Source organism: Vulpes lagopus, chromosome 8, assembly GCF_018345385.1.
Source record: "Vulpes lagopus strain Blue_001 chromosome 8, ASM1834538v1, whole genome shotgun sequence".
Taxonomy (NCBI): Eukaryota; Metazoa; Chordata; class Mammalia; order Carnivora; family Canidae; genus Vulpes; species Vulpes lagopus.
The window spans coordinates 127439029-127466109 of record NC_054831.1 but is presented as its reverse complement, the minus strand read 5'-3'; the positions used below and the strand labels follow the sequence as shown (position 1 = coordinate 127466109).

Genomic DNA, 27081 nt, shown 5'->3' with positions numbered 1-27081 from the left:
TTGCCAACAGAAAAATGAGGAGGCCCGAGTAGACCACCTCAGAGGTTTCCTCCATCTGAGATACTTTTAAATCCTGGGTTAAGACTGGAGTCAGAAGGAGAATGGGTGAAAATAAAGAAGCAATTTGATCTTACTGCTTTGTCTCACACTCCCTGCCTCAGGAAGCCAGAGTGGCTGCCCCAGCTCTGCCCTTTCAGCCTCATCACATCCCCCAGTGAAGGAGAGTCATTCAACAAACTGAGGGGCATTTCAACCCTTGGAGCTTGGACTGCCCAGACCTCACTCTGACCCTCTCTTCCTTGAGGAGCACGTGTGCACAGTCTCCCCCTACACGAAGGGGAGGAGGGCAGCCACGCCCTGACCCACTCGCCCTCGTCGGCACCGTGACACACACACGAGGCAGAGGGGGTGAGCACACGTGCACAGTCGCGTCCTTCCAGTTCTTCTGCGGATTAGCCATGTGACCTTAGGAGATTAATCACCACCTGTCTCTGCAGCCTCAGGTTCCCCATCTGTAAAGTGGGTGCACTCACCGAGTCTTGCAGAGTTGTCGTGAGGATGGAATGAGGTCATGTGCGTATAGGGAGCAGGCTTAGAGGAGCCGGTGCCATCACGGGGCGCTCCGGGGGTGGGGCTGGGGGCGGCTCCTCCTTCCCCCCCCCCCCCAGGGACTCGCCCCGGGGGAGGAGCCAGCGTGGAGCCGCCGGCGGGGCAGCAGCAGCGAGCGGGCTTCCGCGCCTCCGCCACCCGCGGGACCGACATGGCCCACGAGCGTCCCGCCAGCGCCCTGGAGCCCGAGCTCGTGCAGCGGCTGCTGCTCTCCTGCCAGGAGGCCAAGAAGTCCGCCTACTGCCCCTACAGTCACTTCCCCGTGGGGGCCGCGATCCTCACTCAGGACGGGAGGATCTTCTCCGGTAAGGGCGCCCCGGTGCCCCGGCCCGCACCCCGGGAACGCTGGCAGCGCCCCTCCCGCCCCTCACCCCCGCCTGCTGCCGTCCCGGACCTGGGGGTGCAGGTGCTGCTCAGATGCAGCGGCTTTTCAATGCTTTTCTCTTTTTAAGATATTTTATTTATTCATGAGAGGCACAGAAAGGGGGAGAGAGAGAGAGAGAGAGAGAGAGAGAGAAGCAGATATGGGACTCGATCCTGGGACCCCAGGATCACGCCCTGAGCCGAAGGCAGATGCTTAACCGCTGAGCCACCCAGACGTCCCAAGGACTTTTCAATTCTTAAGAGGACTGGGAAGCCAGAGGTGGGACCGGGAGGGAAGCTGAAAGGGGTGGCCACAAGTCCCAGCGGGGAGGGAGAGGGCTGATACTTTCTGAGCCCACCCCCCACACACACCTCCACCTGGTGGCACCTGCGGGTGGCATCAGCGAGTCCTCACCTCTCACCCACTCACCTCCGTGTGAGGCTCACTTTTCAATAAAGAAACTGAGGCTCAGAGAGGGTGACACGGCTTGCTCAAGGTCATGCAGGGGCGCTGGTGGTGGAACCCAAGGCTGGCGTCCCCCAAACCCTGCTTTCTTCCCATCACCTACTGGGAGAGGAAAGAAACCCAAGAGCCCACGGCCAGCAGAGGGTGACTGGTTAGCGGGAGTTCCAGCCTCACAGGGGATCTTGGGGGAAAGAAGCCTGGCGAGGTTTAGGTGACCAGCAATAATGAGTGCTGGCCTGGGGAGGGCGAGAGCGCGGATGGTGGGGATGGGAGTCAGCACTGATCTGTTCCTAAGCTCCTCTTCTTTGGTTTGTTGGTTTTATAGAAAAGCTTCCTTGAACAAAAGTTCAGACTTGTTTTTGCTAGGCTAAGAGGCATTCTCATTCAAAACAGTGGGGAGCTGGGTGAGGAAGTGGCCGGGAAACCATGCCCCTCCCCACCACTCGGAGGGCAGATGAGGATTGGCACAGCGGGACGGGACGGATGGGGACACCCAGCCCTGCTGCCCAGAATCCGCCTCTACTTGGCAATGACAGCTATTTAAAGGGACAGAGGTTCATGTGTGTACATCTAATCGATAACCTCCAGTGGGGAGCCACTTGCCCCCACTGCCGCTCAGCTGTGAGGCTGGCTGGGGGCCCTCATCTCCCCTTGTGTGGGGGCCCTCCTGGGCTCTCCTTGCTGTTCATGTTGTGTCTCCTCTTTGAGGTTCTGTCCGGTCTCACGAATCACCTGGGTCTTCAACCTCTTTGAGCAGGAGAAGGAACTTTGAATGAATGCTAGTATGTGAAAGGATAGTGAAGAATTTTGTCCATTGACCCTTATAACCTCTCAAGGCAGTTTTATACCTCGGGAAAGGAAACTAAGGCTCATAGAAGCTAAACACACCCAAGATCACAGAGCTGGGATTCGAACCCAGAGTTCCCCTGACTCCAGGTCAGCTATTCTGCAGGGAATCAAGATTCTCAGTGTGTCTTGTGGGAATTCAGGCCTGGCCCGGTGGCTCAGATGAGTATTAAATATTAACCACCACCACAAACAATATTGCAGCCCACACTGCCCCATGACTCCAGGGGCTTGACTGTGGAATCAGTTACTGGTTCTTTCCAATGATTCTTTGCATGGGTTCATTCATCTAACAAATATTTGCTGAGCACCATGACATCCTAGATAATGTGCCAAGTACCAGGGATATTGCAATTGCAGAAATGACGTAGTCTCTGCCCCCATGGAGGTCCCTCCTCTTACACAGGTTATGGTTCGAAAGGGAAGCCTCCCAATGGCTGTAGGAGTGAATGAATGAGGAGAGCAGGAGTGTGGCCTATTTAAATTGCAGGGAAGAACCCAGGTGTGTAGTGGGGATTTAGGGAGGCCCTCTGGGATGGGGTGAAGGCTCTGGACTTAGAGACTCCTGGGTTTGAATCCTGGTGCTCTGTTTATCAGCTGTGTGATCCTGGGCATGACCCTTCACCCTAATGTGTCTCACACATTTGTAAACTCAGGGTCATGCACCCACCTTTCTGGATGGCTGTGAACAGAGCTGGTTTGCCTATCCCGGCGTGACATCAGGGTCCTCCCTGATAGTTGGTGCCTGTGCTGATCAGGCATAGAATCCTCAGGTCGTGAGCTAATGCCTATAAAGCAATTAGCACAGTTTCTGCCCACAGGAAGGACGCCACAACTGGTGGCAGCTTCTTCTTCTACTACTATTAGTGGTATTATTATATACATAGTATTTGGAGGCAGATTGTGGAAGACTTGTGAAGGCCAACCATTGACACTGAGATTTGATGAGCTAGGAAATGGAGAACCAGGAATGTTATTAAGAAGAGTAACATCAAAAAAAAAAAAAAAAAGAAGAGTAACATCAGGGCAGGCTGGTGGCTCAGCAGTTTAGCGCCGCCTTCAGCCCAGGGCATGATCCTGGAGGCCCAGGATCGAGTCCTGTGTTGGGCTTCCTGCGTGGAGCCTGTTAGTGTCTCTGCCTCTCTCTCTCTATGTGTCTCATGAATAAATAAAATCTTTAAAAAAAGAAAAAAAAAGAAGAGTAACATGAAAGTAGAATTCAAGGTCAGTTAGCCTGACAGGTACTCAAGGAAGGCCAAGACAAAGGAAAGAGTGCCAGGCGGATGATGTCTGTCTTACCTCCTGACCTGTCCACAGGGCCAGCCCATTGCCCAGCCTGTAATCTGCCCTCAGATAAAGCTTGTTGAATGTGTGAATGAGTTACTCGGACTCGGACAGTGGCAGGTGGAATGATGATGAAGGAAAGACCTGAGGGCAACTCTATGGGACAAGTGGACTGGACTTGGGGTGAGCAGTACTCGAATGAAGGAAAGGAATATGGTTCTAGATCGTTAGCCGGGTAGACCAGGGGAATGACGAGGCACTGGCCTAGGTGGGGAGCTGAAGGCAGAGATGAATGGTGCTGAGGACATCACGGGCAGGGAGCAACAGGTACAGTGGATTGAGCATCCACACAGTGATTGATCATTCACTAAGCACTTCGTATGGAAGATCTCACAGCCACCACATGAGGGGAGACAACGAGCGTCACATGCATTGGTCAGCACTTTGAGTTGTAAGTGACAGAAACCAACCAGAACCATAATGAGCAAGGGTAGATCTTAGCTCAGGGAGAGCTGGATCCAGGAACTCCAATGTCCCAATGCCTTTCTCTATCCTTCTGGGTGCTCGTTGCTTTCTCCTATCCCGTAGGTGGGCTTTCTCCAGGCATCAGGGAACGTGAGTGCAGGCAGCCTCTGGTTCACATTCTCACAGCCTCAAAAGCAGAGAGGCAAGAACTGGTTCCCACTAGCTGGAGACGGTAAAATTCCAGAGAAGGGCTCTGACTGGTCCATCTCCAACCACATGCACACCCCTGGGCAATCACTGTTGTCATGGTGGAGTAGTGTGATTGGTCCAGCTGGATCACACCCACATCTATTCCCCATAGGGGGGAGGGGGGTCACAAGAAGGAGGCTGGAGGTGCCAAAGCCGAAGTCAAACACAACTGTACCAATGAGATAACTGAGGCCATGCTCTTTGGCTGCCCCTTGTCACAGGGTGCGCGTGCAGAGCCGGGCAGAGAGAGTGTGCTGGGAGAGGGGGACGAATGGAAGGCATTTACCCGAATCCCTGGATCTCCTGTAGATGGGAAGGGAGGGCTTGGAGAGGAGGGGACCTAGAACAGTCAGGGGAAACTGGACGGGGCACCATGGGGGTAAATTAGAGACAATCAGGAGGCAGAGAGGGCGCAGCTGAATTTAGATGCTGTGAGCTTATAGTTTAGCGCCCCATGGGTCTGCCCAGTTCCATGACTTTTCTCCCGCTGCACCAAAGGCCAGCCTCTGTGCAGTTTCCCTCCTCAGAGGCAGTTGGTGCCCCATTCAGTTGAAAAACAAGTCTGACACCCTTGCTGCCACAATCTTGTCATAACGATCATTTCCCCTTGAGCCTGGCCAGGGTCTTGTGGCCCTCGAGCATAGGCCACCAGGATGGTGATTAATCACGATTAATCACGGCAACAGTTGCCTTCTGTGATTGCTGCAGGGAGAGTGGGAGAGGAAGAGCCCATTGGGGAAGGAAGAGCTGCGGTGGGCGGGGGGACACAGAGGAGATGAGGCAGCAGCGGGGGTGGGGGGCGGGGGGGGGTGGTTGGCTGGGGCAGTGGAGTCAGCCCAGGGCAGCCAGTGCTTGTGCAATACGAGACGGGAGGTGGTGGAGGAGTCGAGGAGACCGCTCTTCACTGGCACCTCCCAAGGGATGGGCAAGTTTGTCCTTGGGACAATGCTCTCTCTCCCTCACCCCCTCTCCCTAGAGGGACTTGAGCACCCTATAGTGGTAAAGCCACTTTACTGGATGTGGCTGTAATGAATTCTGGGAGGGACAAACCACATTTCTAAAAAGACACTTCAAGGTGTCCTGGTTAATCACTGAATCCAGCTTGTCTTGGCTTTAACCTTTAAATCTGATCCTTCATCGTCCTCCCCAGACCAGCCCCTGGCTTCTCGATTGATTCCCCCATGGGCTACCCTTCTTATCCAGGACCGCTCTCCAAGCCTCACCCCTCTCCCCACAGCACCTCTCGGTGAGTCCAAGCAGGCATCTCTAACTGCCTTCCTGTCCCTCCAGCCCTCCTTACACCCACCACACCCTGTCCCTCACCCCCACCCTCAGGCTGTGGTCACTTAAAAGCAGCTCATTACAAAGATAAGCTTCACACTAAAACCCTGGGACTCTGTAGTTGAGTTAGGATAGAATTCATATGTGTCTTTGTGCGCTGCCTGTGCAGTGGGCAGAGGGAGGTAGGAACGTGGGAAGAGTGTAGTATTTCTCAGAGCACGTGGACATGACATTTCTTTGGTTCAGTGATTCTCAAATATGGTCCCCAAGACCTGTGGTCTGAGCACCTCCCGGGAACTTGCGAGAAATGTGAATTCTTGGGGTCTGACCCAGGCCTACTTGCAAGTAGAAACTCCAGGAAATCTCAGAAATCTCTTTTAAGAAGCCATCCAGAAGATGACACCTGTGGGGTGAGTGTGGAAAGAATCGCTCTAACTGTACTAAGATCCCTCAAGAGGGAGTAGGCGCAGTGATTTCGAGCTTTGCTCTTTTTCTCTGGTCGGCCAAGCCCAAATCACCTCCTTGGGCACTTCCTTCCTTGCTGATGGCCCGATAACATCTAACCCTCGTCCTACTGTTAGCACCAAACCAACTCTGAAACATGTCCTCGCTGAAATGCCACAGAGAAAAAGGACAGTCCTTTGTACCTGATGGATCAGGAAGTGAGTCTGGGCTCCCTGCCAGCAGCCTCAGCATTAACCTTCTCTAAAATGGGGTTATAATAGTCTCTGCCCTATAGAGTTGTTAAAAGGGTCAACGACATAATACAGATGGAAGTGTACCACGCGGAGTGCCAGGCAGATAAAAGAAAAACAATGAAAGCAAAGAATAAAAGAAAGCAGTTAGTAATAACAGCCCTGTCATCACAGTATTAGCCGGTCCAACCTTACAGTGGGTCCCTAACTTGGCACCACGCCAGCCTGTCTCTCTCGTGGATGGATGATGCCCTATTCCGAGCTGAGGGAAGCAAAAAAAATGGTTTGGCCTTTCAGGATCACAGTACGTGACTAAGGGCTTTGTTCCTCTTTTTTTTTTTTTTTCCTCCTCTCTCTATTTTTTAATAAGACTAAGAAATTCCCCTTGAATTTGCTAGAGGCCCCAAATGAAGTTATTCTTTTGTATCTCAGAGATCTAGCTCAAAGTGGGAAATTCTACTCCTTGGATATAAAGTAACTGAGAGCCTGGCTGGCTTCATTGTTCCAGACCCCAGTGGTGCTGCAAGCAGAATCCCTGCCCTCAGGAAGTTTACCCCTGTGACAGGGGAATTAGACAATAAAGACATTTCTTTCAGGAAAGTGTTAAGCACAGTGATGAAAATTAAAGCAGGATAAGTGGATTGAGAGGGTGGGAGGCCGGGGCGGGGAGGCAACAATTTGAGATAGGGTAGGCAGGCTTCTCTGAGGAGGGAACATCTGAGCAGGGACAGGAGTAGGGTGGACCATATGCACATAGGGGAAAAGCATTGCAGGCAGTGGGAACAGCCAGTGCGAAAGGCCATATGGCAGGAGAGTCCTTGGCGTCCTTGAAGAACAGCTGGCAAGCCAGTGGGCCTGAAGAGCAAAAGGAGATGAATCCAAGAGGTAGACAGGTTGGGACCAGATGATGTGGGGCCTTGTCATCCTGGAAAGGATTTCAGAGTGCCTGGAGCACAGAGGCAGGGCCACCGGTCACACCTTTTCTAGAAGGTAGGTGCTCAGACACACAGGCCTACCAAAGCCTTGCTTTTACTATTTTTAAATTTTATTAATTAACAAATAGGGTATTATTAGTTTCAGAGATAGAGCTTAGTGACTCACCAGCTGCATATAACACCCAGTGCTCATTCCATCAAGTGCCCTCCTTCATGCCCATTGCCCAGTTACCCCATCCCCCTACCCACCACCCCTCCAGCCACCCTCCGTTTGTTTCCTAGAGTTAAGAATCTCTTATGGTTTGTCTCCCCCTCTGATTTCATCTTATTTTATCTCCACCACCCAAACCTTGACTTTTGTGCAATTAATAACAGCAGCCGGCTGCTGCTGAGCACTAGCTCTGTGCCAGGCTTTGTGCTAATTGCTTTACCTGTGTCATCTCAACTCATTCTCACCAGAGTCCTCCGAGGGAAGTACGATAGCTTTCACTTTATAAATGAAGATGCTGAGCCTTTAGTGTCTTCCCCGGCTTCTCGGAGTCAGTAGGGCAAAGGGTCCCAGGGCAGAACAGACCCTTGGGGCTCTTTCTGCCAAGCTCCTTCTGAGCAGTGGGCTGTGGGAGTGGGTTCTCTTCTAAAACAATATCTCTTCCTTAACTGGCCCTTTGAAATTTGTACTCCCCATTAAGGACGGTTTCTCTATATGAGGGCGTTCTGAATTTCAAATGCAGACACAGGCAACGGTCCTGAGCAATGAGCTTTCTGCAAAACCCCAAGATTTATGGAAGATTTATGGGAATCATGTTTAACAGGGAGAGTGCCCCTGAGTGTTTAACAGGACGAGGCAGGGCTGGGATGCTTGCCGGACAGAGAATGAACTGGGTGGGGATAAGGCTAGCAAGGATCTCTCGTAACTCTAGGAAAGGCAGAAGTCAAATGCAGCCAGACCAGAGTCAGCAAAGATGGGCAGACCAGGCAAGGGCATATTTAGAGGAAGTCATTTCAGGCAGGCATCAGGAACGTGGCTGGGGAAACTGGGTGGGGAGCAAGACAGCTGCATTCATTTATTCATTCAACTTTCATTGACCTCAGGAGAGGGCCAGGCGTCCCAGCAATAGTGACTCACATGTGAATGTGAACAAATGCTTGGCCAAAGTCAAAAACATTTGGTGTTTGATAAGTGTCAGCCATAACTTTCAGCGATAAGTGGTAAGTGTCAGCCATAACTTTCAGGGCTGCAACTCCCTCATCACTCCTTGTCCCATATCCCAGCTGTCCTGACTTCTGTGTGGTTGGAAACAATAGATATGCTTGCAGACTGTTGCAGACAAAAGGAGGGTGTATTGGCTCCTAAAACTGTGGGAAGAGCTGGTGTGTAGCTGGGCCTCAAGGGTAACTGCACCAGGCCAGACTCTTTTCCGGCCATCTTTCATCTCATCTCCATCCGTTCTTCTGACCGTCCATTACATTGTCCCCAGACGGGCTCCTCCATGATGAATAGAAACCAGGCTATCAGGGGTGCCCAAGGCCACACTAAGTCTCTCCCAGAGGAACTGAAGTTCCTGCACGGAGAACTCTGGCCCAGTGTGGGTAAGGTGCCAGCTCTGACGGGCCCAGGGAGTTAGGTGTACACTCTCAGACCAACAGAAAGGTCTTGTAAGACAAGATGGCAACTCCCATTTGAACCTCGTAGGGGAATGGGGACAGGCCAGTCTGGTGACATCCATTCTTCTCCATCAGTTGGACGTGAATGCCTGTGATCTTGAGAACCATGATGATGACTAATGGATTAAGTGATTAACTGAACCCCTCCTAACACGTCTGTGTAAATTATGCAAGAACAGAAAATTCCGTGGGGAAAATACACAAGGAAATAATGACCAACCAATTTCCAAATTTAATGACTACAAGAGGAGCCAAATCCTGCATAGTCACATAGAAAAAGGGAGTGCCAGAGCACCTAGGTGGCTCAGTGGTTGAACATCTGCCTTTGGTTCAGGTCGTGATTCCGGGGTCCTGGGATCCCTCCAGCATCGGGCTCCCTGCATGGAGCCTGCTTCTCCCTCTGCCTATGTCTCTGCCTCTCTCTCTCTCTCTGTGTCTCATGAATAAATAAATAAAATCTTAAAAAAAGGGTGGGAGGAGTGCCATAGGTAAGGAACAGCCTCCGGTGATGAGAAATACAAACATAGTGGCTTGAACAAGAGGGCTGCTTGCTTCTCTCATCTAACAGGCCAAGGGCGGACTGAAGTCCTGGGCATACGGACCATTCTGCTCTGCTGTGTCCCACAGGCTTGTTCAGGACATCAGATTCCTTCTGTCTCGATATCCTGCCATCCCCCTAGAGTGGTGTCCACATCCATGTGTTCAAAACTACCACACGTCATCACATCCATGTTCAAGCCCCTGGGGAGGGGAAAGATGAAGTGGGGAACAAGCCATGGCCAGATCGAAATGTCATCTGGAAATTGCACCCGTCATGTCCACTCATATTTTATTGGCTAAAACTACAAGACTACACAAAATTTTGAGGGAGTCTGGGATGTGGTCTCTTGGCTGGGTAGTCACATGCCCCACTCAACTCAGGTGGCTTCTGTTGGGACAGTGAACCCTGGGAACAGTTAGTGTTTGTCACAGGACTGCCTGTGGCCTTTAAGTATCTGGGTACATCCTTCTTTCCTTTTTTTTTTTTTTTTTTACATCCTTCTTTCCACACATAGGACCCACTTACCACCTTCCTAAGGGAGGCAACCCGGAGTCCCACCCAGTCACTGCATGCAGCTCTGAGAGCAGGGTTTTGGGGCTCCTCGGTTTCCTTCCTGAAGTGCAGATGTGGTCCTGCTGGCCGAGTGACCTGAAAACTAGAAACTAATCACCCACACCCCAGCTCATACTCACTCCCCCAGTAGTCAGTGTGGAGTAGGAGCAGTTGAAAGAGTAGGAAAGAATAACCATCATCAACTCTCCCAATAGGAAAAGGGAAGAACAAGGAAACACACAGTGGCCACCAATCCATGCAGTTATCAATCCTGCTGGGCAAGACGTGTGAAGACTCCTTGCCCTGGCACACACTCTGTCTTCCCTTTCTGCTCTGGGGGGTAACCCCCTGTCCACTGTGCACAGGGGCCCCAGCCTTTGTCTTCTAGGAGCTTCTTCCTTGACTATCCTAACCTTAGCTATACATCTGATGTGGGTTTTAGGGAGGATGCCCTTCTTGGAGGTACATATCTCTCAACTCACTTCTGATGATAGGGTTTTGGGGACCCAGGGGCTCCTTTCAGTAGTAAACAGTCACAGGATTTTTACAGGCTGGACTTTTGGCTTCTCTAGCTAGACGATTCTATGAAAAACATAGAAACCTTCTGGTCTATTTGCTTCCAGTCATTTCTGTACAGGAGTACCATACCCAGAGGTCCTTTCTGGGAATGGTTCTTTAGCCTGCCAACTCCCTTTTTTACTAACTGGCTTCCCTGCCTGGGCCATCCCTGTTGTGTCATTTTGGGTTTTTTTGTTTTTGTTTTTGTTTTTTTTTGTTTTTTTTGTTTTTTAAATCTTTTTTATTATTATTATTTATTTATTCATGATAGAGAGAGAGAGAGAGAGAGGCAGAAAGAGAAGCAGGCTCCATGCCAGGAGCCTGACGTGGGATTCGATCCCGGGACTCCAGGATTGCACCCTGGGCCAAAGGCAGGCGCAAAACCGCTGAGCCACCCAAGGATCCCCTGTTGTGTCATTTTGATGGTGGCTACCTTGAGGCCCCAGAACAATAGACTGAGTGAGAAGGTGTCACCCTTCATCAGATCTTTGCTACGGGGCTGAATCCCAGAGCCAGGTAGAAAATCCTCATGGTAGGTAGCACAATCTGCTTTCCAGGTTATTGCAGGGTGAGGCTTTACCAAATAATCTGCCACAGAGTAACAAGGGCCACCAGCTTGCCCCCGGGCCATGTCTATATTTTCTCATTCATGTTGCCCAACTGCTAAGCCAAGGCCATGTGCTTTAGAAGTTTTTTGTCAAAGCTGTATCTCACTCTTAGTCCCAATTTCTCTATTAGTTAGGTCTAGGTTAAGCTACTATAACAAAAAATCCCAAAATACAATGACTCCAGCATGAATTGTTTATTCTCACATAACAACTCAGAGTAGGCAGTTGTGCCCAGGGAAATAGATAACTCAGCTCTGCTCCATGAGTTGGACCAGGGTCCCAAGTGCCTTCTATCTTGTTGCTTCTCCATCCCTATGACCATAAACCACGCGGTCAGAGCTGTCCCACCCCCTGTAGAGCATAAAAGAAAGAGAGTAAAAGGCAATCAATCTTTTAACCAAAAATGTGATCCAGAAGTTTCCTACCTCATTTTGGGCCACATTCCACTTAGTCACCTGGCCGTACTTTGCTGCAGGGGAATCTAGGAAATACGGTCTCTGGCTGAGCAGTTATGTGTGAAGCGTGAAGGGGAATAGGGGCCACTTTTAAGACCTAAAGGAAGAAGAGGAGGGGCGCCTGGGTGTCTCAGTCTGCCTTCAGCTCAGGTCATGATCTTGGGGCCCTGGGGTGGAGCCCCTCCCTGCTCAGCAGGGACCTTGCTTCTCCCTCTGCCCCTCCCCCCACTTGTGCATGTGCTCTCACTCTCAAATAAATAAAATCTTAAGAAAAAACAGAAAGGAGAAAATAAATCCTGGGGAATAATTGATGTTTCTGCCTCAGAGAGAAAGGCAAGCTATGAAGAATGAGGGAGATCACATCCTGACGATCGGGGGGGAGGGGGGGTGGGCACCCTCTGTGGCCATTACCTCCCTGAAAATGGGGAGTTTGTTAGTCAGCCAATCTGGTTATGCCAGTGTTTTGTATCCTGGGAACAGGCTTTGCCCATTGTCCCCCAGGGACACTCCTGAAAGGGACACTGGGGAGGACTCCCTGTGGGCCTTGCCACCTTAGCAGCCTGCCTCCCATTGGAGGGCTGGGATTGCCTGAAGGCTTACACAATCACAGACACCTTTTGCAAAGCTTGGGAGTTCCTTGTTGGTTTTGACAGTTTGTTTTGCAACACGACTCACATAGGACTCACGTGAACTCTGAGAGTCAGTAAACACCACCAAAATTTTGCCCAGGCCCAATCGTTGAACCTTCTGTCTCATAGATCCAGGGCTGGAGCTCTCCTCATCCTCTTAAGCCTTGACATCTCTCTTGGCCTTGATGTTTGCTGGGGAGCTAGGGCTGGATTCGTCTCCTCTGCTCTGCTGCCCCTGCTCCCAGGCTGTGCTTCAAGACAGAACTCATTGGATGAGTGACAGGCATGGGGTTTCTGGGAAGGGTCCTACAAGGGTGGGGTTTCTAGGAAGCGCCACGGCAGCAGCAGGTCATGGAGTCTCCTAGCGCTTCCTGTCAAAGTGCCCTGAGTAATAGGGCCCTCCCTGAACTGGAAGTGGGGCAACCTCTTACTCAACACCAGCTATGGGAAATGTTGTGCTAGAAATGCCACTGGGTTCTCCTCTCTTCTCAGGGTGCAACATAGAAAATGTCTGTTACCCGCTGGGCGTCTGTGCGGAGCGGACCGCCATCCAGAAGGCCATCTCAGAAGGGCACAGAGAGTTCAGGGCAATTGCTATCTCCAGGTAAGTGGAAGGAAGGGCAGGTTGCAGCTGTACTCATCCATCTAGTCCGCCAACACTCACCACACAAGTGTTATTCAGCCGTTCATTCATCCAACCCATGTATTCTGTACTTCCTATGTGCCAGGCACCATCGGGCTTGGCGGAGTGCTGAGGATAAAGAGACAGAAATGGACTCTGCCCTCAGGGAGCCCACAGAGCAGGCAAACAAGCAAGGCACCTCCAGCTCAAGGGCAGGTGTGCTTCTTGTTCTAATAACAGCACAAACTACAACAGGATGCCTACAAGACACAATAGAAAGGCAGCAGAGAAACCTAAAACTGGACGGAACTAAAAGTCACCTGGTATAGATTCCCTGGCCACTGCCCCATTTTACAGATGAAGAAACTGAGGCCCAGAGAGGTTGAGCAACCTTCCTGGGAATTCATGGCCAAGCTGGGACAAACCCAGATCTCCGGAGTCTCCCTCTGGGCTCATTCCACAACACCATGCTGAGCCAGGATACCAAACACTCTTCCCTTCTGGGATCCCTCACTGGGAGAGGGGGCTACTATACTCGGTATCACCCACTTCTAAGTGCCAAGTACTAGGCTTCAAAGACAAGCTGGGGAGGGTGACAACCAGATAAACCTGTGTTAGGGTTCACACGAATCAGATTCCAGCCCAGGGCCTGGCTGAACAAATTTACCAGCTCTGTCTACATGCCCCAACATAAAAAGTGCAAACCCTCACAGGATGCTCATTGAGTTCTCATTGGCACTGGACCCAGGCTCAGTGGCTTTAGGATTTGAGCAGGTAAATGGGCTCTTTTACCAATTTGGACCCTGTTACGCTTCCGATTTAATGGCAGTTTGCTCTTGTGTGTCCCTTTGCATTGTCGCAGAATTTCCTCTTATTATTATTTTTTTAAATACTTTATTTATTTAAGAGAGAGAGTGTGAGTCAGGGAAGGGCCGAGGGAGAGGGAGGGAGAATCTCGAGCAGATACCCTGCTGAGCGTGAAGCCCAACACGGGCTTGATCTCGAGACCCCGAGATCATGACCTGAGTTGAAATCAAGAGTCGGATGCTTAACCAACAGAGCCACCCAGGCGCCCCTGAGAGGGATTTTTCTTAGCAAATTAATGGTGCAGGCCACAGGAGAGTGACTGCGTGGCTGACCAAGCGTTGGTCTTTCGGGATGGGATGTCCGGGTGCAAGCAGCAGAAAGGTAGGGGCCTACCTACCTAGCGCTAGGCCCACAGGGGCTGGGTGATAGAAACAAGCCCCCATTTCTTTGTAAGATCCTAACCTTGGCCTCCATCTGGCCCCCAAGTGGACCAGGTTATTGAAGATTATTTTCCTGAGTGATTGGAGCCAAGGAGCGCTAACGGAGAAGGGCCCAGCTTCCCAGAGCCCTCCCCGTGTCACCACGGTGTGTCCTGGCCTCCCTTCAGCTTCGGGAGGAATAAATGAGGCCATGCTGAGAACATTTTGTGCCGATGAGCAGAGCTCAGGATGTGGAATACACTTAATTTACAAGCGGGGAGGTGGGAAATAACTCAAATACAAAGCTGATCCAAGAAAATAATGATATTCTGGGTGAAAAAGAGGCCAACGTCAACAAAAAGGATAATGGCACGGTAGCTTTGTTCTGTTTAGAATGTTCTAAACGAAAGGCTTTTTCTCCTGGTCATTATCTACTTTTAAAAAGGACTGGGTATTGCTGGCGATGATTAGCAAGTGTCCTTATTTACATAAAACCTGCATTTTTCTAGCACCCAACTGCTCTGCTCTAGGGATTCAGCAGTGCACCAGCATCCTTGAGCCAGAAATGCGGTCATTATTGAGCTAATGACTTGTTAAATTGGGAGCGTGGGTTTACAGGATGAGTGGAACGTGCCAGCTCCCTTGTTAACACTGATGGGTGTGAACAGTGTCGGAGAGCCTCTTTGAGATCTCCAGGATGCAGACTGTCGAGCCCAGGATGGGGTTCTGCTAACGGGGAGCTAAGCTTGTCCCATGGGGGCCCCAGTGAAGGCATCCAAGGCGAGAGGTTTCCAGCCCGTCGCGTCTGATGAGTCTGGCCCCAGCGTGTGACCAGAAGCAGCACAAAGCACAGAAGCTGTGGATCCAGCACAAGGCAGGAGTGTTAGGCGTCCTGCTGCACCCAGCACGCTCTGGGATGCGTCTTCCTCCAAGCTTTTGATTCTCACTCTCAGCAGGAATGTTGAGTAATGGTTAAAAACCTTGGCTCCTGGGGTTAGTGAGACCTGGTTTCAGATCCCGCTCCACCGTTGCCCAAGGATCCGAGCTCAGCTTTTCATCTGTAGAGTGAAGGAGAGTAACACCTGCCCCCTGGGCTGTCGTGAGGGCACAGGAAGTGATTTTTGTAAAGGTCCTAGCACAAAGTATGCAACAAATTAAAACTATTGTTTTAACCTTACCCTTATGATTTTTGCGAGCTGCAGAACTACCAAAGGCAGAGTCCACAGATCCTGGGTTCAAGTCCTGGTCCTGGCATTTACGAGCTCTGTGACCTTGGGCAAGTCATGTCATCTTTCTAAAAAAAAAAAAAAATAGTTTTTTTTTATAGGTTTTTCACAACCTATAACGTGAGGGTGATAAGAATACCTACATAGCCCCTACCTTATGGAGTTGTTAGGGGACACAGTGCCGGGCACAGAGAAGTGCATTATAAGGGTGAGCCAGTATTGTTATCATGTAGTCTCTCAGCCTAACAGCTAGGGTGCCTGGGAGCAATTTCTTGTGACTTTTGAAGCCTAAGCCAAATCCAACTCCCCAGTGGAACACATGCTCGCCCCACCCCCTGGGAGACCCTAATGCAGGTCACCTTGTCCAGGGAACTGTCCTTTGGACAGTTGGCCATGCATGTCACAAGATTGAGAAGGGAAGTGGTGAGCTTGGCAGAGACCAGATTATACAGGGCCTTACAGGTCATGGAAGGGAGGTTGAATTTCACTCAGCACCTCTCCTATAGTCTTTTTTATTATTGTTTTTTTGGTAAAGATTCATTTATCTATTTTAGAGAGAGACAGAGTGGGGGGAAGGGCAGAGGGAGAGCATCTAAAGCAGACTACCCCCTGAGCATGGAGCCTGACATGGAGCTCCATCCCACGATTCTGAGATTATGATCTGAACTGAAATCAAGAGTCGGATGCTTAACCAAAGTGAGCCACCCAAGTGCCCCCATCCTCTCCCAGGGCCTTAACCTGTAGCCTTCCTGTGTTGGGGTATTAACATGCAGATTTTATGTTCCCTTGCAGACAGTAAGATCCCTGAAGGCAGGCATTCTCTGATTGGTCTTTGTTGCTCCTTTCCCATGACTGCCTAGCATGGTCAACATCTGTAGAAAAAAGTAAAAACACAGAATCCAGCCTCCGAGGAGCTTACGGAAGGCTCTGGCTGTAACACCTGTCGCCTGGTAATCATAAGGGTTAATTTGGCTCAGTGTGCATCCTGGGCAGCGGTCCTCACTCTCTCATGCCGCCGTTGGCTTGTGTTCTGAGGCTAGGAGCATGCTCAGAGAAGACCCACCTTTCCGTGGAGCAGAACCTTCCTTTGGAATCCCACATATAAAAGGGAGTTATCATGAGAATTCAATAAAATAACACCATCACTGTCTCTCCCTTCAGCTGCTTTATGCAATTCATACCATCTGTGTCCGTCTCCACTTGATGCATTGTTAATTGGTTTGTTGTTGATTATCTGGCTTCTCTCACTAGTCAAAAACTCCTGAGTGCAATGAGTTGTGTCTGTTTTGCTCACTGCTGTATCCCCAGCACCGACAGTGCCTGGCATGATACGCCGCCAATAAATATTTATCAATTAAAATAAGATAATGCATTTAAATGCTTCTAGGCACATATTAAATACAATCATTGTCAAGATACATAAGTGAACTTTATTATATATAAATTATATATGATAAATCTGTATATGATGAAGTATTAAAATTATGACCGAGCTTATATGTGTAAAGGAACAAGTGCCCAGTAGTATCGGCAATAGTGATAGCGCAGAGCACTCTAAAGTGTACAAAGCCCTTTGTGCGTTTTATCTCATTTTATCTTCTAGCATTCCTACAAAGTAGGTGACACGATTCCCTACATTTTGCAGGCAAAGAAATGCACGTTGGATGGGTTAAAATGACTTGGTTAAAGGCACATATGATTAGCAAAAAGAGGAGCGGACCAAAACCCAAAATTGAAGCCCTGTGCTCTTATAGAGATTTCACAGAGCGGGGGGTCCAGAAGAGCAAGGATGTTGGCAGTAGCTGGCATAACCTCTCATGCTCCAGCAGGCTTGGCAGTTCCTACTGTTAAATTCACCTTCTTGAAATGCTACCCTTTATCCTGCTCAAAGCTAGAGAACTGCCTGCAGTGCCTCCATTCTCAGAGGCAAACCCTTAGCTGTGTCTCCTGTCTAGACTTCTCCGATGCAGAGAGCCCATTTTTCTCTTTGACTCACAGGTCTTATTTTTTTTCAAGCCACAGGGCCCTTGCACATATCATTCCCTTTGCCTGCAGCACAGAAAACCACGAGGCTTCAGTCTAGCACCTCTGTTAGTTACTTCATTTCACTGAATCTGTTTTCTTGCACATAAATGGTCATTCTGACACTCAGGTTGCACTGAGAATTCAAAGAAATAATGTACATCGAGTGCTTGGTACAGATCTTGGCACCTAGTAGGTGCTCACTAGTGGTGACTTATGGGCTTTACATTTCCTCCAAGGACCAGACCAAATGCCACCTCCTCCACAAAAATATTCCCTATTGCTCCTCAGTCAGAGATTGTCTCCTCTTACTGTACATTCCAAACACATTTTGTTTATTTTTTTAAAGATTTTTATTTATTTATTCATGAGAGACACACAGAGTGTGAGAGAGGCAGAGACACGGGCAGAGGGAGAAGCAGGCTCCATGCAGGGAGCTCAACATGGGACTCGATCCTGGGTCTCCAAGATCAGGCCCCGGGCTGAAGGTGGCGCCAAACCGCTGAGCCACCCGGGCTGCACAACACATTTTGTTTAAAATAAGAACTCATCTAGTTGCCTACTTGTCCACTGGGCTGAGCAAACTCCTAAAGGTAGAGACAAATTCCTCTTACCCTTTGTGTCCCTGGAGTGTGGGTAACAGTAAGTGCTCACTAAACATTTCCCAAATGCTCTGATGAAAACAACATGCCATGGGGTGCCTGGGCGGCCCAATCTGTTAAGTATCTGCCTTTGGCTCAGGTCATGATCCCAGGGTCCCTCATCAGGCTCCCTGCTCAGTGGGGAGCCTGCTTCTCCCTCTCTCCCTGGTCCTCCCCCTACTCGTGCACCCTCTCATTCTCTCTAAAATAAGTAAATAAATAAAATCTTTTTTAGAAAAAGAAAAGAGGAACACCTGAGTGGCTCAGTGGTTGAGCGTCTGCCTTCAGCTCAGAGCGTGATTCCAGGGTCCTGAGATCAAGTCCCGCACTGGGCTCCCCGCAGGGAGCCTGCTTCTCCCTCTGCCTGTGTCTCTGCCTCTCTCTCTGTGTCTCTCATGAATAAAATGTCTCTCATGAATAAAATGTCTCTCATGAATAAACAATTTTTTTAAAGAAAAAGAAAAACAACATGACTGCCCATGGCCTTGCCCCTTGGAAGTGTAAAAAGCCACCTTGTATTTCTTCTGAGCCTCCATGACACCATGTGTCTGTGAATTGGAAACTGTGTGTGTGGGCAGCCCCCGTGGCGCAGCAGTTTAGCACCGCCTGCAGCCCGGGGTTTGATCCTGGAGTCCCCGGATCGAGTCCCACATCAGGCTCTCCCAGCATGGAGCTTGCTTCTCCCTCTGCCTGTGCCTCTGCCTCTCTCTCTGTGTGTCTCTATGAATAAATAAATAAAATCATTTAACAAGAAGGAAACTCTGTGTGTGTGTGTGTGTGTGTGTGTGTGTGTGGAGGGGGTTGACTTCATCTGGAGCTGGGGAGGGACTCAGGGCTTGAATTTCCCTCATGCCTCAGAAGAGATGGATCACCTTCAATTCTCTGTTTCCACAGTGACCTGCAAGATGACTTTATCTCACCATGTGGGGCCTGCAGACAATTCATGAGAGAGGTAAGCACCTTGACTTTCTGGAAAGGTAAACCAGGTGCCTTCCTGCCTTCCCAGGCCTTGGGAGCAAAGCCAGGCTGCCAGCCAGGACACACAGCTAGTGTCCTGTGTGTCCTGTTGGCCCACATCTGAGCCTTCCCAAGCTGGCATGAATCACTGGAAATTATTCTTTCATACGACATCTTCTGGAGTGAGTATCTGTGTGTGCTGAGCACTGAGCTAGTGCAGGGGAGACAGCAGTGCAAAGACAAGCCAGACCTTGTCCTCCTCATAGGTCATAGACTAGTGCAAGAGACAGACGACCAAAAAGGAGCAAAATAGAGTTTCTGAGTAATGAGGGCTATGGAGAAAAGAATGCAGAGAAAGGAGTCAGAAGTCAACAAACATTGGCCAGGGCAAATCCAGCCACACCCATTCCTTCACATTTTGCCGGTACCAACTTTGACCCTACAACAGCAGAGCCCAACCATTACAACAAAGTCCTTCGGTCTGCAGAGCCTAAAATATTTCCTATCTGGCCCTTTACAGAAAAATAGTTTGCTACCCGCTGCTAGATGGTCAGAAAGGGCTTGTCTTTTTTTTTTTTTTTTTAGATTTTATTTATTTATTCATGAGAGACACAGATTGAGAGAGAGGCAGAGACACAGGCAGAGGGAGAAGCAGGCCCCATGCCGGAAGCCTGATGCAGGACTCAGTCCCAGGACCCCGGGGTCATGACCTAAGCCAACACCAGAGGCTCAACTAGTGAGTCACCCAGGTGCCCCCACTTTTAACCATTTTCAAGGGTACAATTCAGTTCCCTTTGTTCTTTTTTTTTTTTCCCTTTGTTCTTAGATTACAGTGTACCCTCTGTCCCATGGCCTATAGGGCCCTGTCCCATCATTCCCCCCCCCGCCCCCCCTCACTGTGTTCTAGCCTCTTTGGCCCTCTTACAACTTAATCAAACTCACCAAGTGTATGGGGATTAAACTTGCTGGTTCCTTTGCCTGGAAATCTCCTTCTCTAGACCTTTGTCTGCCTCATTTTTTATTATTTATATCTCTGCTCCAATGCCATCCTCAAAGACAGACCCCCTCCAGGGGTGCCTGGGTGGCTTGGCAGTTGAGCATCTGCCTTCAGCTTAGGTCATGATCCTGGGGTCCTGGGATTGAGTTCCACATGGGGTTCCCCACAGGGAGGCTACTTCTCTCTCTGTCTGTGTCTCTGCCTCTCTCTCAATCTGTGTCTCTCATGAATAAATAAATAAAATCCTTAAAAAAAAAAAAAAGGTTAAAAATGGACTCAATGAGTTCTTAATCTGAACTCAGTGGAGGTTTTTTTTTTTTTTTTTAGTGGAGGTTTTTTTTTTAATGAGTAAATGTACATTTTGGGGAGGGGGGCGTCGGTGGCTTTCACAGACTCTCAAAGCCATCTGTATCCTCCAGAGTCCCCCAAAGGTTAAAGCCACCAGCTTGGAGAATCCCACAGGCCCTGGCCCCTGTCACAGCTTTGATGTGACATCATCATTCCTCCTGAACACAGTGTCTTACTTCATCCCCACCCCAGGCTACAGGCGAAGTGGGAGCCGTTACCCCCACTTCCCAGAGAAGTAAGATGACCTGCTGCAGGACATGCAGCCAGATGGTGGAGAGCTGGCATTCATGGCCAGTTCAGGCTTGACTGCAAGGCCCACGCTCCTCACGGCTGCCTCCCTGCCTTTGTGGTTCTGTAAACGAGACATTTTCTTCAGCCATAGAGGAGACATAATGGTGCTTTGCAGAATAGGAGCTGCTTGTTCCATGGAGGCTTCTGCTTTTGGAGTTGTTTAAATCCAGGGTGGGGGTGGGGGTAGGGGAACAGGTTGTTTCCTTTCCTTTGCTTTTGTGCCTTGGGGTTTCAAAGCATCTGCTGAACATGCAGACAGCTCCATTGTTTTTCTGCTTCTTGCCAGGCCTGCAAACCAGACAGGGTTAGCAGAACACATTTCCCCAATTCAGATGCAAATGTCACCATAAAGGCACTGAATTCACAATAGGGACCGCAGGGCACTTTAGAGGGGCAGAAAGGGCTGCCCTGCACCTTGTCATGTCCAAGGCCATATGAGGAATCCACGTCAGGGTTTCAGGGAGCCAGGGAGTTGGCACCCGAGGCCCTGGCTTGGTCCAATGGCTCATTGCTGTTTTCTCCAAACAGATTAGATGTTGGCAAACGAGAGGTGACTGAAAAAGCTGAAGGAGGGAGACACAAAACCAAAACCAAAATGCAAATAACAAGACAAAGCTTGGGGGCAGGGGACCTGGCACTCAGACTCACCAGCACCAAGATTTCACCCATACCCGCAGGCAGAGCCTGCCAAGCAGAAAAATCTCCTTCCTTAAAGCATTAATTTAAAAAAAAAAAATCCAGGGATGGGTCTTACCCAATAATAATGTAGTGGTTCAAACAAGTGTGGAAGAACAGGAGGCTGCAGGCCGGCGCGGTCACTAACCAGCAGAGAGGCCGTACGAATGGCTTCCCTCACCTGAGCACCTGCTACGTGCCAGGCACTGCGCACAGGTGCCTCCGTCCATCGTGATTCCCATGGGCAGAGCCCTGGTTTGCTGACTCCGGCCCAGGAGCTCCGCATGGCGCACACCTGCCTTCCTACCTGGCACCTTCTTCTGTTCTTGAAGCCATTCCACACATCAAGACACTGAGCCCCAGGGGGTCGAATCATTTGCCCAAGATCAAACCACAAGCAGGTGGTAGCTCCTGAAAGCGGAAGAGGCTGGGGAGACAGATCTGGGCTAAGATTTCTTCTTTGTTGGCTTCACCCTCCTAAGCCTAAAATGGGGGTAATGGTAGCAGAGAGTCAAATCCTGCGTGGGCAATACCTGGAGGGTAGTGAGGCAGGTGTGCATCCGCTCATGCTTGGGAGGAGTAGAGGGGGTCCTGTAAGGAAGCTTGTTGCAGCAGGAGGAGGTCTGGCCCTGGGGGTGGGGGTCGATACTATTCCTCTAAAGCCCCAGGTGAGTCTCTCACCACAGAACAGAGCGCTGACTGCCCTTCACACACGCTGAGCACCGCGCTGTCGACAGGCGGCCTTTTGCTGGCTCTTTCCTTAAGCTCACTGGTCCAGGTGTGATTCTTGAAATCCCCATTTTACAGATGAGAAAACTGAGGCACAGAAAGAACCATTAGACAGCTAGAGCCTCACCCCTCCATCACGCGGCCTCCCTCACACTGGCTTTGCTTCTTTTCCAGTTTGGCAGCAACTGGGTTGTCTACATGACCAAGCCGGATGGCACGTATGTTGTCAGTACAGTGCTGGAGCTGCTACCTGCCCCCTTCGGGTCCATAGGCTGGCAGAAGGTCCAGTGAAGGTTGGGAAACAGCCACAGCCTGGAAGAGCCTGGCTTTCCGTGCGTACTTAAGGGGACTGCTGCCCGGAGAACTCGACGAAGATGTTCTCACAGACCTGGAGACATCTGCCAAGCGGGCAGGGCTGGGCAGAGATGGCTCTTCCAGGTTACACAGTCAAGCACGGCGGTCTTCACTGAAGCGATAAAAGGTTTCACTCTGGCCCGGGCCAGCATCCCTCCTTGCAACCCACCTTGTCCTTCCCGGGACAGGAGCACCTATCCCTTCCTTTCCTTCCTTCGGGGCCCTCTTTAAAATTCCAGCAAGTCTGGACTGCTTCCCCGTCAGCCTTCCCAAGGTTCTATCCTGTTCTGAGCAACTTTTCTAATTATAGACATCACAGAACATCTGACTTGGGAGTGCGCATTTTACTCTGTCTCCATTGTTGTTCGCAAGTTTTAGGGCGACTGGGTGGGTTTGTCTTTATACAAAGACCTGGGCACTCTCTGCTGGGGGAGAGGGGAACCATGTACCCTTTGGCGTGGAGAGCTGAGCTTTTAGGCTCCTTGCTCCTCCAGGTGGGAGGCCCCTCTGGGCTGGGCCACACTGCCAATGGCCATTTCTAGAGTTTGTTTGGGGCTCGGGGCAGACCAGAGCACCAGACGCTGTCCACCTCTCCATGGTTATGTCTGAGAGATTGCAAAGTCTAAAGGGGGAAAAAAAAAGTCTAAAGGGAAAAGCATGAGTTTGTCTAGACAGGATAGAAATGTATCTCTGAAGACTGTGTGCCAAGAACTTTCACATGGACTCTCGTTATTTAAAGTGCTCACCAACTCAAGGTATCTCCCCCTTCTTGCAGATGAGGGCACTGGACTTCAGAGACGTTGAGTGACTTGCTCTAGGACTATGGCAAAGCTCAGACCCGAATCCAGGTCCCAAAGCTCCCACCGTGCCCTAGAAATAGTGCATGATCTTTGCCTCGAGCTGTGCTGAGGCGTGTAACACATATGAAGCCATATGTGAATTCCCACTCATCAAGCTCAAGGTACCAGTGAGCAAATCGAAGCTCAGAGAGGTAAAGTCGCTTGCCCAAAGCCACACAGCTAATGTGTGGCCGAGCTGGAATTTGAATCTGGTCTGTCCGATTCCAAGTGTTTTTTCCATTCTCCCACAGCTGATGTTTGGCTGCCTTTGTATCTTTTACATGGCAAATAGTGCAAAGTGAAAGATGGATAAGAAATAGCCTCTGCCCTTGAAATAACTCACAATCTGACAGGAAGAGAGGTGTAAACAGGTCAAATGCACAGAAATGTATATGGTGATCCAGGCATGTACCAAGTGCAAGGTGGGCGCAGCGGAGGTGCCATGCTGCCTTCTAGGGTGTGAAGAGGGTCAGGGAGGGGACTATTTCATTGATGCATTGGTTATCAAACATTGTCTTCATGCCTCTGTCTCTCAGAGTCTCTCTCTCTCTCTCTCTCTCTCTCTCTCACACACACACACACACACACACACACACACACACACAGAATGAGGAAGGGGAGGACTGAGTAAGGAAAGGAGACAGGCTGGCCCTCTAGAGGGGGCTGATGGCTCTGGCTGTCCTCTCTAGAAGCTGGCCTTGGCACCAGCCTCACTGGCTGGGGTAAGAATAGAGCATAGATTTCTGAGGAAAGAGGAAGGTTGCTGGGGATACAGGAAGTGGACAGGTAAGTCACCCCTTCCCTGTGAGTCCTTTCTACTCAGGTCCGGAGTGCATGCAGGTGTTGCTGTCTGGCTTTTCCACCACACACCCAGACCTACCTGCCGCCGTCTTCGGAGGCAGGAAGGTGATCCCAGCATTGCTGCACGGCACAAAAGTCGACTCTGCCTTTCTTTAGAAAGGGTCATTGGGGTCTTCAGCACAGTCTTCTGAATATTCTCAGCAAAGCGAGATGAAGAAGGAAAAAAAGACGAAGTTGGAAGAAAATACACCAAGACGTTAACATCTGTTAAAATTCTGGTCGATGGGAATCTCGATTTGTCATTTGTTTTCTCTGTACCCATCTGAATTTTTTAAATTTCCAAAATGTTTTTAAAAATTTAATAAGAAAAAGAAAAGGGAGAGCACAATGGGTTTCCACTTTGGAGCTGGACAGCCTCCAAACTGTGTGGCTTTGGGCAAGTTGTTCCATTGCTCTGAGACTCAATTTCCTCATCTATAAGAAAAAATGATAGTGTCCACCCCATGGAATTGTTGTGCAGATGAATGAAATCATGAGTCCCATGGTGGGCCCTCAATAAGCTCGTTTGATAAAATCAGCCATTACTTTTATTAAAGGTGACAAATGTCGGTCCTTTGAGGATGGATTTGATTTTTACCAACAAGCTGATCTATCCATTCCTTTAACAATCATTGATCAGATGCCCACTGTGTTCTAGGGCTGGAGCCAGGTCCTGGGGACGTGGCAGTTAATAAGACAGATAAAATCCTACCTGCATGGAGCTCTCAGCCTATCAGTGGGAAAATGAGATCTAAAGATCTTCATGACCCAAGTGTCACCAAGGGGGAAGACAGCGATCTGGGAGCAGCAGGAGTGGAGCTTGCCTGAGGAGGCAAAGGCAGCGACAATAATGGGAACAGAACCTGGGGAGGGGGATCCCTGGGTGGCGCAGCGGTTTGGCGCCTGCCTTTGGCCCAGGGCGCGATCCTGGAGACCCGGGATCGAATCCCACATCAGGCTCCCGGTGCATGGAGCCTGCTTCTCCCTCCGCCTGTGTCTCTGCCTCTCTCTCTCTCTCTGTGACTATCATAAATAAATAAAAAATTAAAAAAAAAAAAAAAGAACCTGGGGAGGAGCAAAGAACGAGGACTGCCTGAAGCGCTAAGCCCAGGGTTCAGGGTTCCTATACTTTGTGGAAACAGACTGGGGAACTTAATCCTCAAGGATCCCAGAATTATTTGAACACTGTCACCCATTTGGTTAGAGAGAGGCTGGGATGTTTGTTTAAAATAAAAGGACTTTTAATTTCGTGTCCCCTGTTGTGAGGACCTATAATTTCAGAGCAGCACATGCTCGGTTATTCAGAGCTGTCTGTGTTTTTTAGGACTGTAAAGCAGAGTCCCAGATTCCCATGGAAAAAAATAGAAGCATGGATATATTTCTGCTGCTTTTGCCAGCTGCTGCTAATTGCTTATGTAAAATACAAGATTCTTTAGGATTTCCTTTCAGCAGGGAGGAAAGCACAGCTATAATTGACAGGCACTAGGGGTACTTTGGGTGCCTATGTTAGAAACAAAGCTAGAAAGTGCTATTCAAGAATAAATAATGGAGGGGCACCTGGGTACCTCAGTGGTTGAGCATCTGCCTTTGGCTCAGATCATGATCCTGGGATCCTGGGATCCCGGGATCGAGTCCCCCATCAGGCTCCCTGCAGTGAGCCTGCTTCTCCCTCTGCCTGTGTCTCTCATGAAGACATAAATGTGTGTCTCTCATGAAGAAATAAAATCTTTAATTTAAAAAATGGAATGGCCTGGTAGTTCTCTCGCACACTTAATATTTTGTGCATGACTAGGAGCACAGAAAGAAGCATGGAAGGAACATCCAATCTGTTAACATTGTTTTTGAGGGGTAAAGTAGGGGGGATTTAAGGGAAGGGGATTAAAAACTCAATGACTGAGCAGGAAAAAAATATGGCATAGTGACTACATTACCTGTCTATTGCTGTGTAACAAATTATGCCAAAATGTAGCAGCTTAGGAAAACAAAGATTTATTATTTCACAGTTTCTGCAGGACAGGACTCTGGGCAGAGCTGGATTATCTGGCTTAAGGTCTCTCATAAGCCTGCAGTTAAGATGTCAGCTGGGGGGCAGCCCCCGTGGCGCAGTGGTTTAGCACCGTCTGCAGCCCAGGGCGTGATCCTGGAGACCCTGGATGGAGTCCCACGTCAGGCTCTCTGTATGATGCCTGCTTCTCCCTCTGCCTCTCTCTCTCTCTCTCTCTCTCTCTCTCTCTCTCTGTGTGTGTGTCTGTCTCTATGAATAAATAAAAATAAAAATCTAAAAAAAAAAAGATATCAGCTAGGGCTGTGGTCTTACTTGAGGGCTTGACCGGGAAATGATCCACTTCAAAGCACACTCACATGGTGTTGGCAGGATCCAGTTCCAGTGGGCTGTTGCTGTTACTACTCCTTGCTTCATGGGCTTCTCCGCAGGGCAGCTTACAACACAGCAGCTGGCTTTCCCCAGAAGAAACAAGCAAGAGAGCAGGAAAGAGTAAGCAAGACAGAAGCCAGAGTCTTTTTGTAACCCAACCAAGAAGCCAATATCCAATGATTTCTGCCAAATTCTATTCCTTAGGCCACTAAGGTCTAGTCCACAGTCGAGGGGAGGGGACTACACAAAGGCTCGGTCACTCTAAAGATGTAGAAATAGAAGTAGCATGAGGAGAAAGAAAAGAAAAAAAAATAAAACAAGAATGGCTGGAGGGTCAGAGGAAGCAGGCCTGGCCCAGGAAAGGGGTTGACCTAATTGTGAAGGGCAGCCATCGGTTTCAGGCAAGGGGTGTGATTTGGTCAGCTTTGTGCTTTAAATAGCTCAGTCTTCCAAATCAGGAGATACTAGAGAGCTGAAGGAAACTAGGAGAAATCCTAAAGGAGTGAACTATCATTACCTCTGGGCTTATAGGGAACTGGAACAGAATATTGTTGTTTTTCTTGATGAGGCCATCCATATGTTCCAGTAGTGTTTTCTTGAACCATATACTCATATGACTTTTATTTAAAAGACTTTAAGGGGCGCCTGGATGGCTCAGTCAGTTGAGCATCTGCCTTCGGCTCAGGTTGTGATCTTGGGGTCCTGGGTTGGGCTCCTTCCTCGGTGGGGAGCCTGCTTC

At 49.7% G+C, this 27081-nt stretch overlaps 1 protein-coding gene and 1 long non-coding RNA gene across 3 annotated transcripts; one reads left to right on the top strand and one right to left on the bottom strand.

Moving 5' to 3' along the window:
- Window positions 1-686: 686 nt before the first annotated feature.
- On the top strand, window positions 687-22617 carry CDA (cytidine deaminase). The gene is made up of 4 exons (XM_041768100.1): window positions 687-914; window positions 12694-12805; window positions 18833-18890; window positions 22110-22617. Exons 1-4 carry the CDS (start codon window positions 761-763, stop codon window positions 22224-22226), a joined length of 441 nt encoding a protein of 146 aa, XP_041624034.1. The 5' UTR covers window positions 687-760; the 3' UTR covers window positions 22227-22617.
- Window positions 11335-27081, bottom strand: LOC121498100. 2 transcript variants are annotated; one of them, XR_005989612.1, is made up of 5 exons: window positions 26860-27081; window positions 26330-26425; window positions 24009-24116; window positions 15228-15343; window positions 11335-11468 (listed from the first exon to the last, which is right to left on the bottom strand). It is a non-coding gene; the product is annotated as an uncharacterized LOC121498100 (long non-coding RNA). The 2 variants fall into 2 exon arrangements; XR_005989611.1 differs by lacking the exon at window positions 11335-11468 and having other exon boundaries at window positions 12972-15343.

Bases quoted from the DNA above. Each gene is read 5' to 3' on its own strand.
- CDA (XM_041768100.1), top strand. From the start codon at position 761: ATGGCCCACGAGCGTCCCGCCAGCGCCCTGGAGCCCGAGCTCGTGCAG. The intron at 915-12,693 runs GTAAGGGCGCCC...CTCTCTTCTCAG, and splicing joins GGACGGGAGGATCTTCTCCG to GGTGCAACATAGAAAATGTC. The intron at 12,806-18,832 runs GTAAGTGGAAGG...CTGTTTCCACAG, and splicing joins AGGGCAATTGCTATCTCCAG to TGACCTGCAAGATGACTTTA.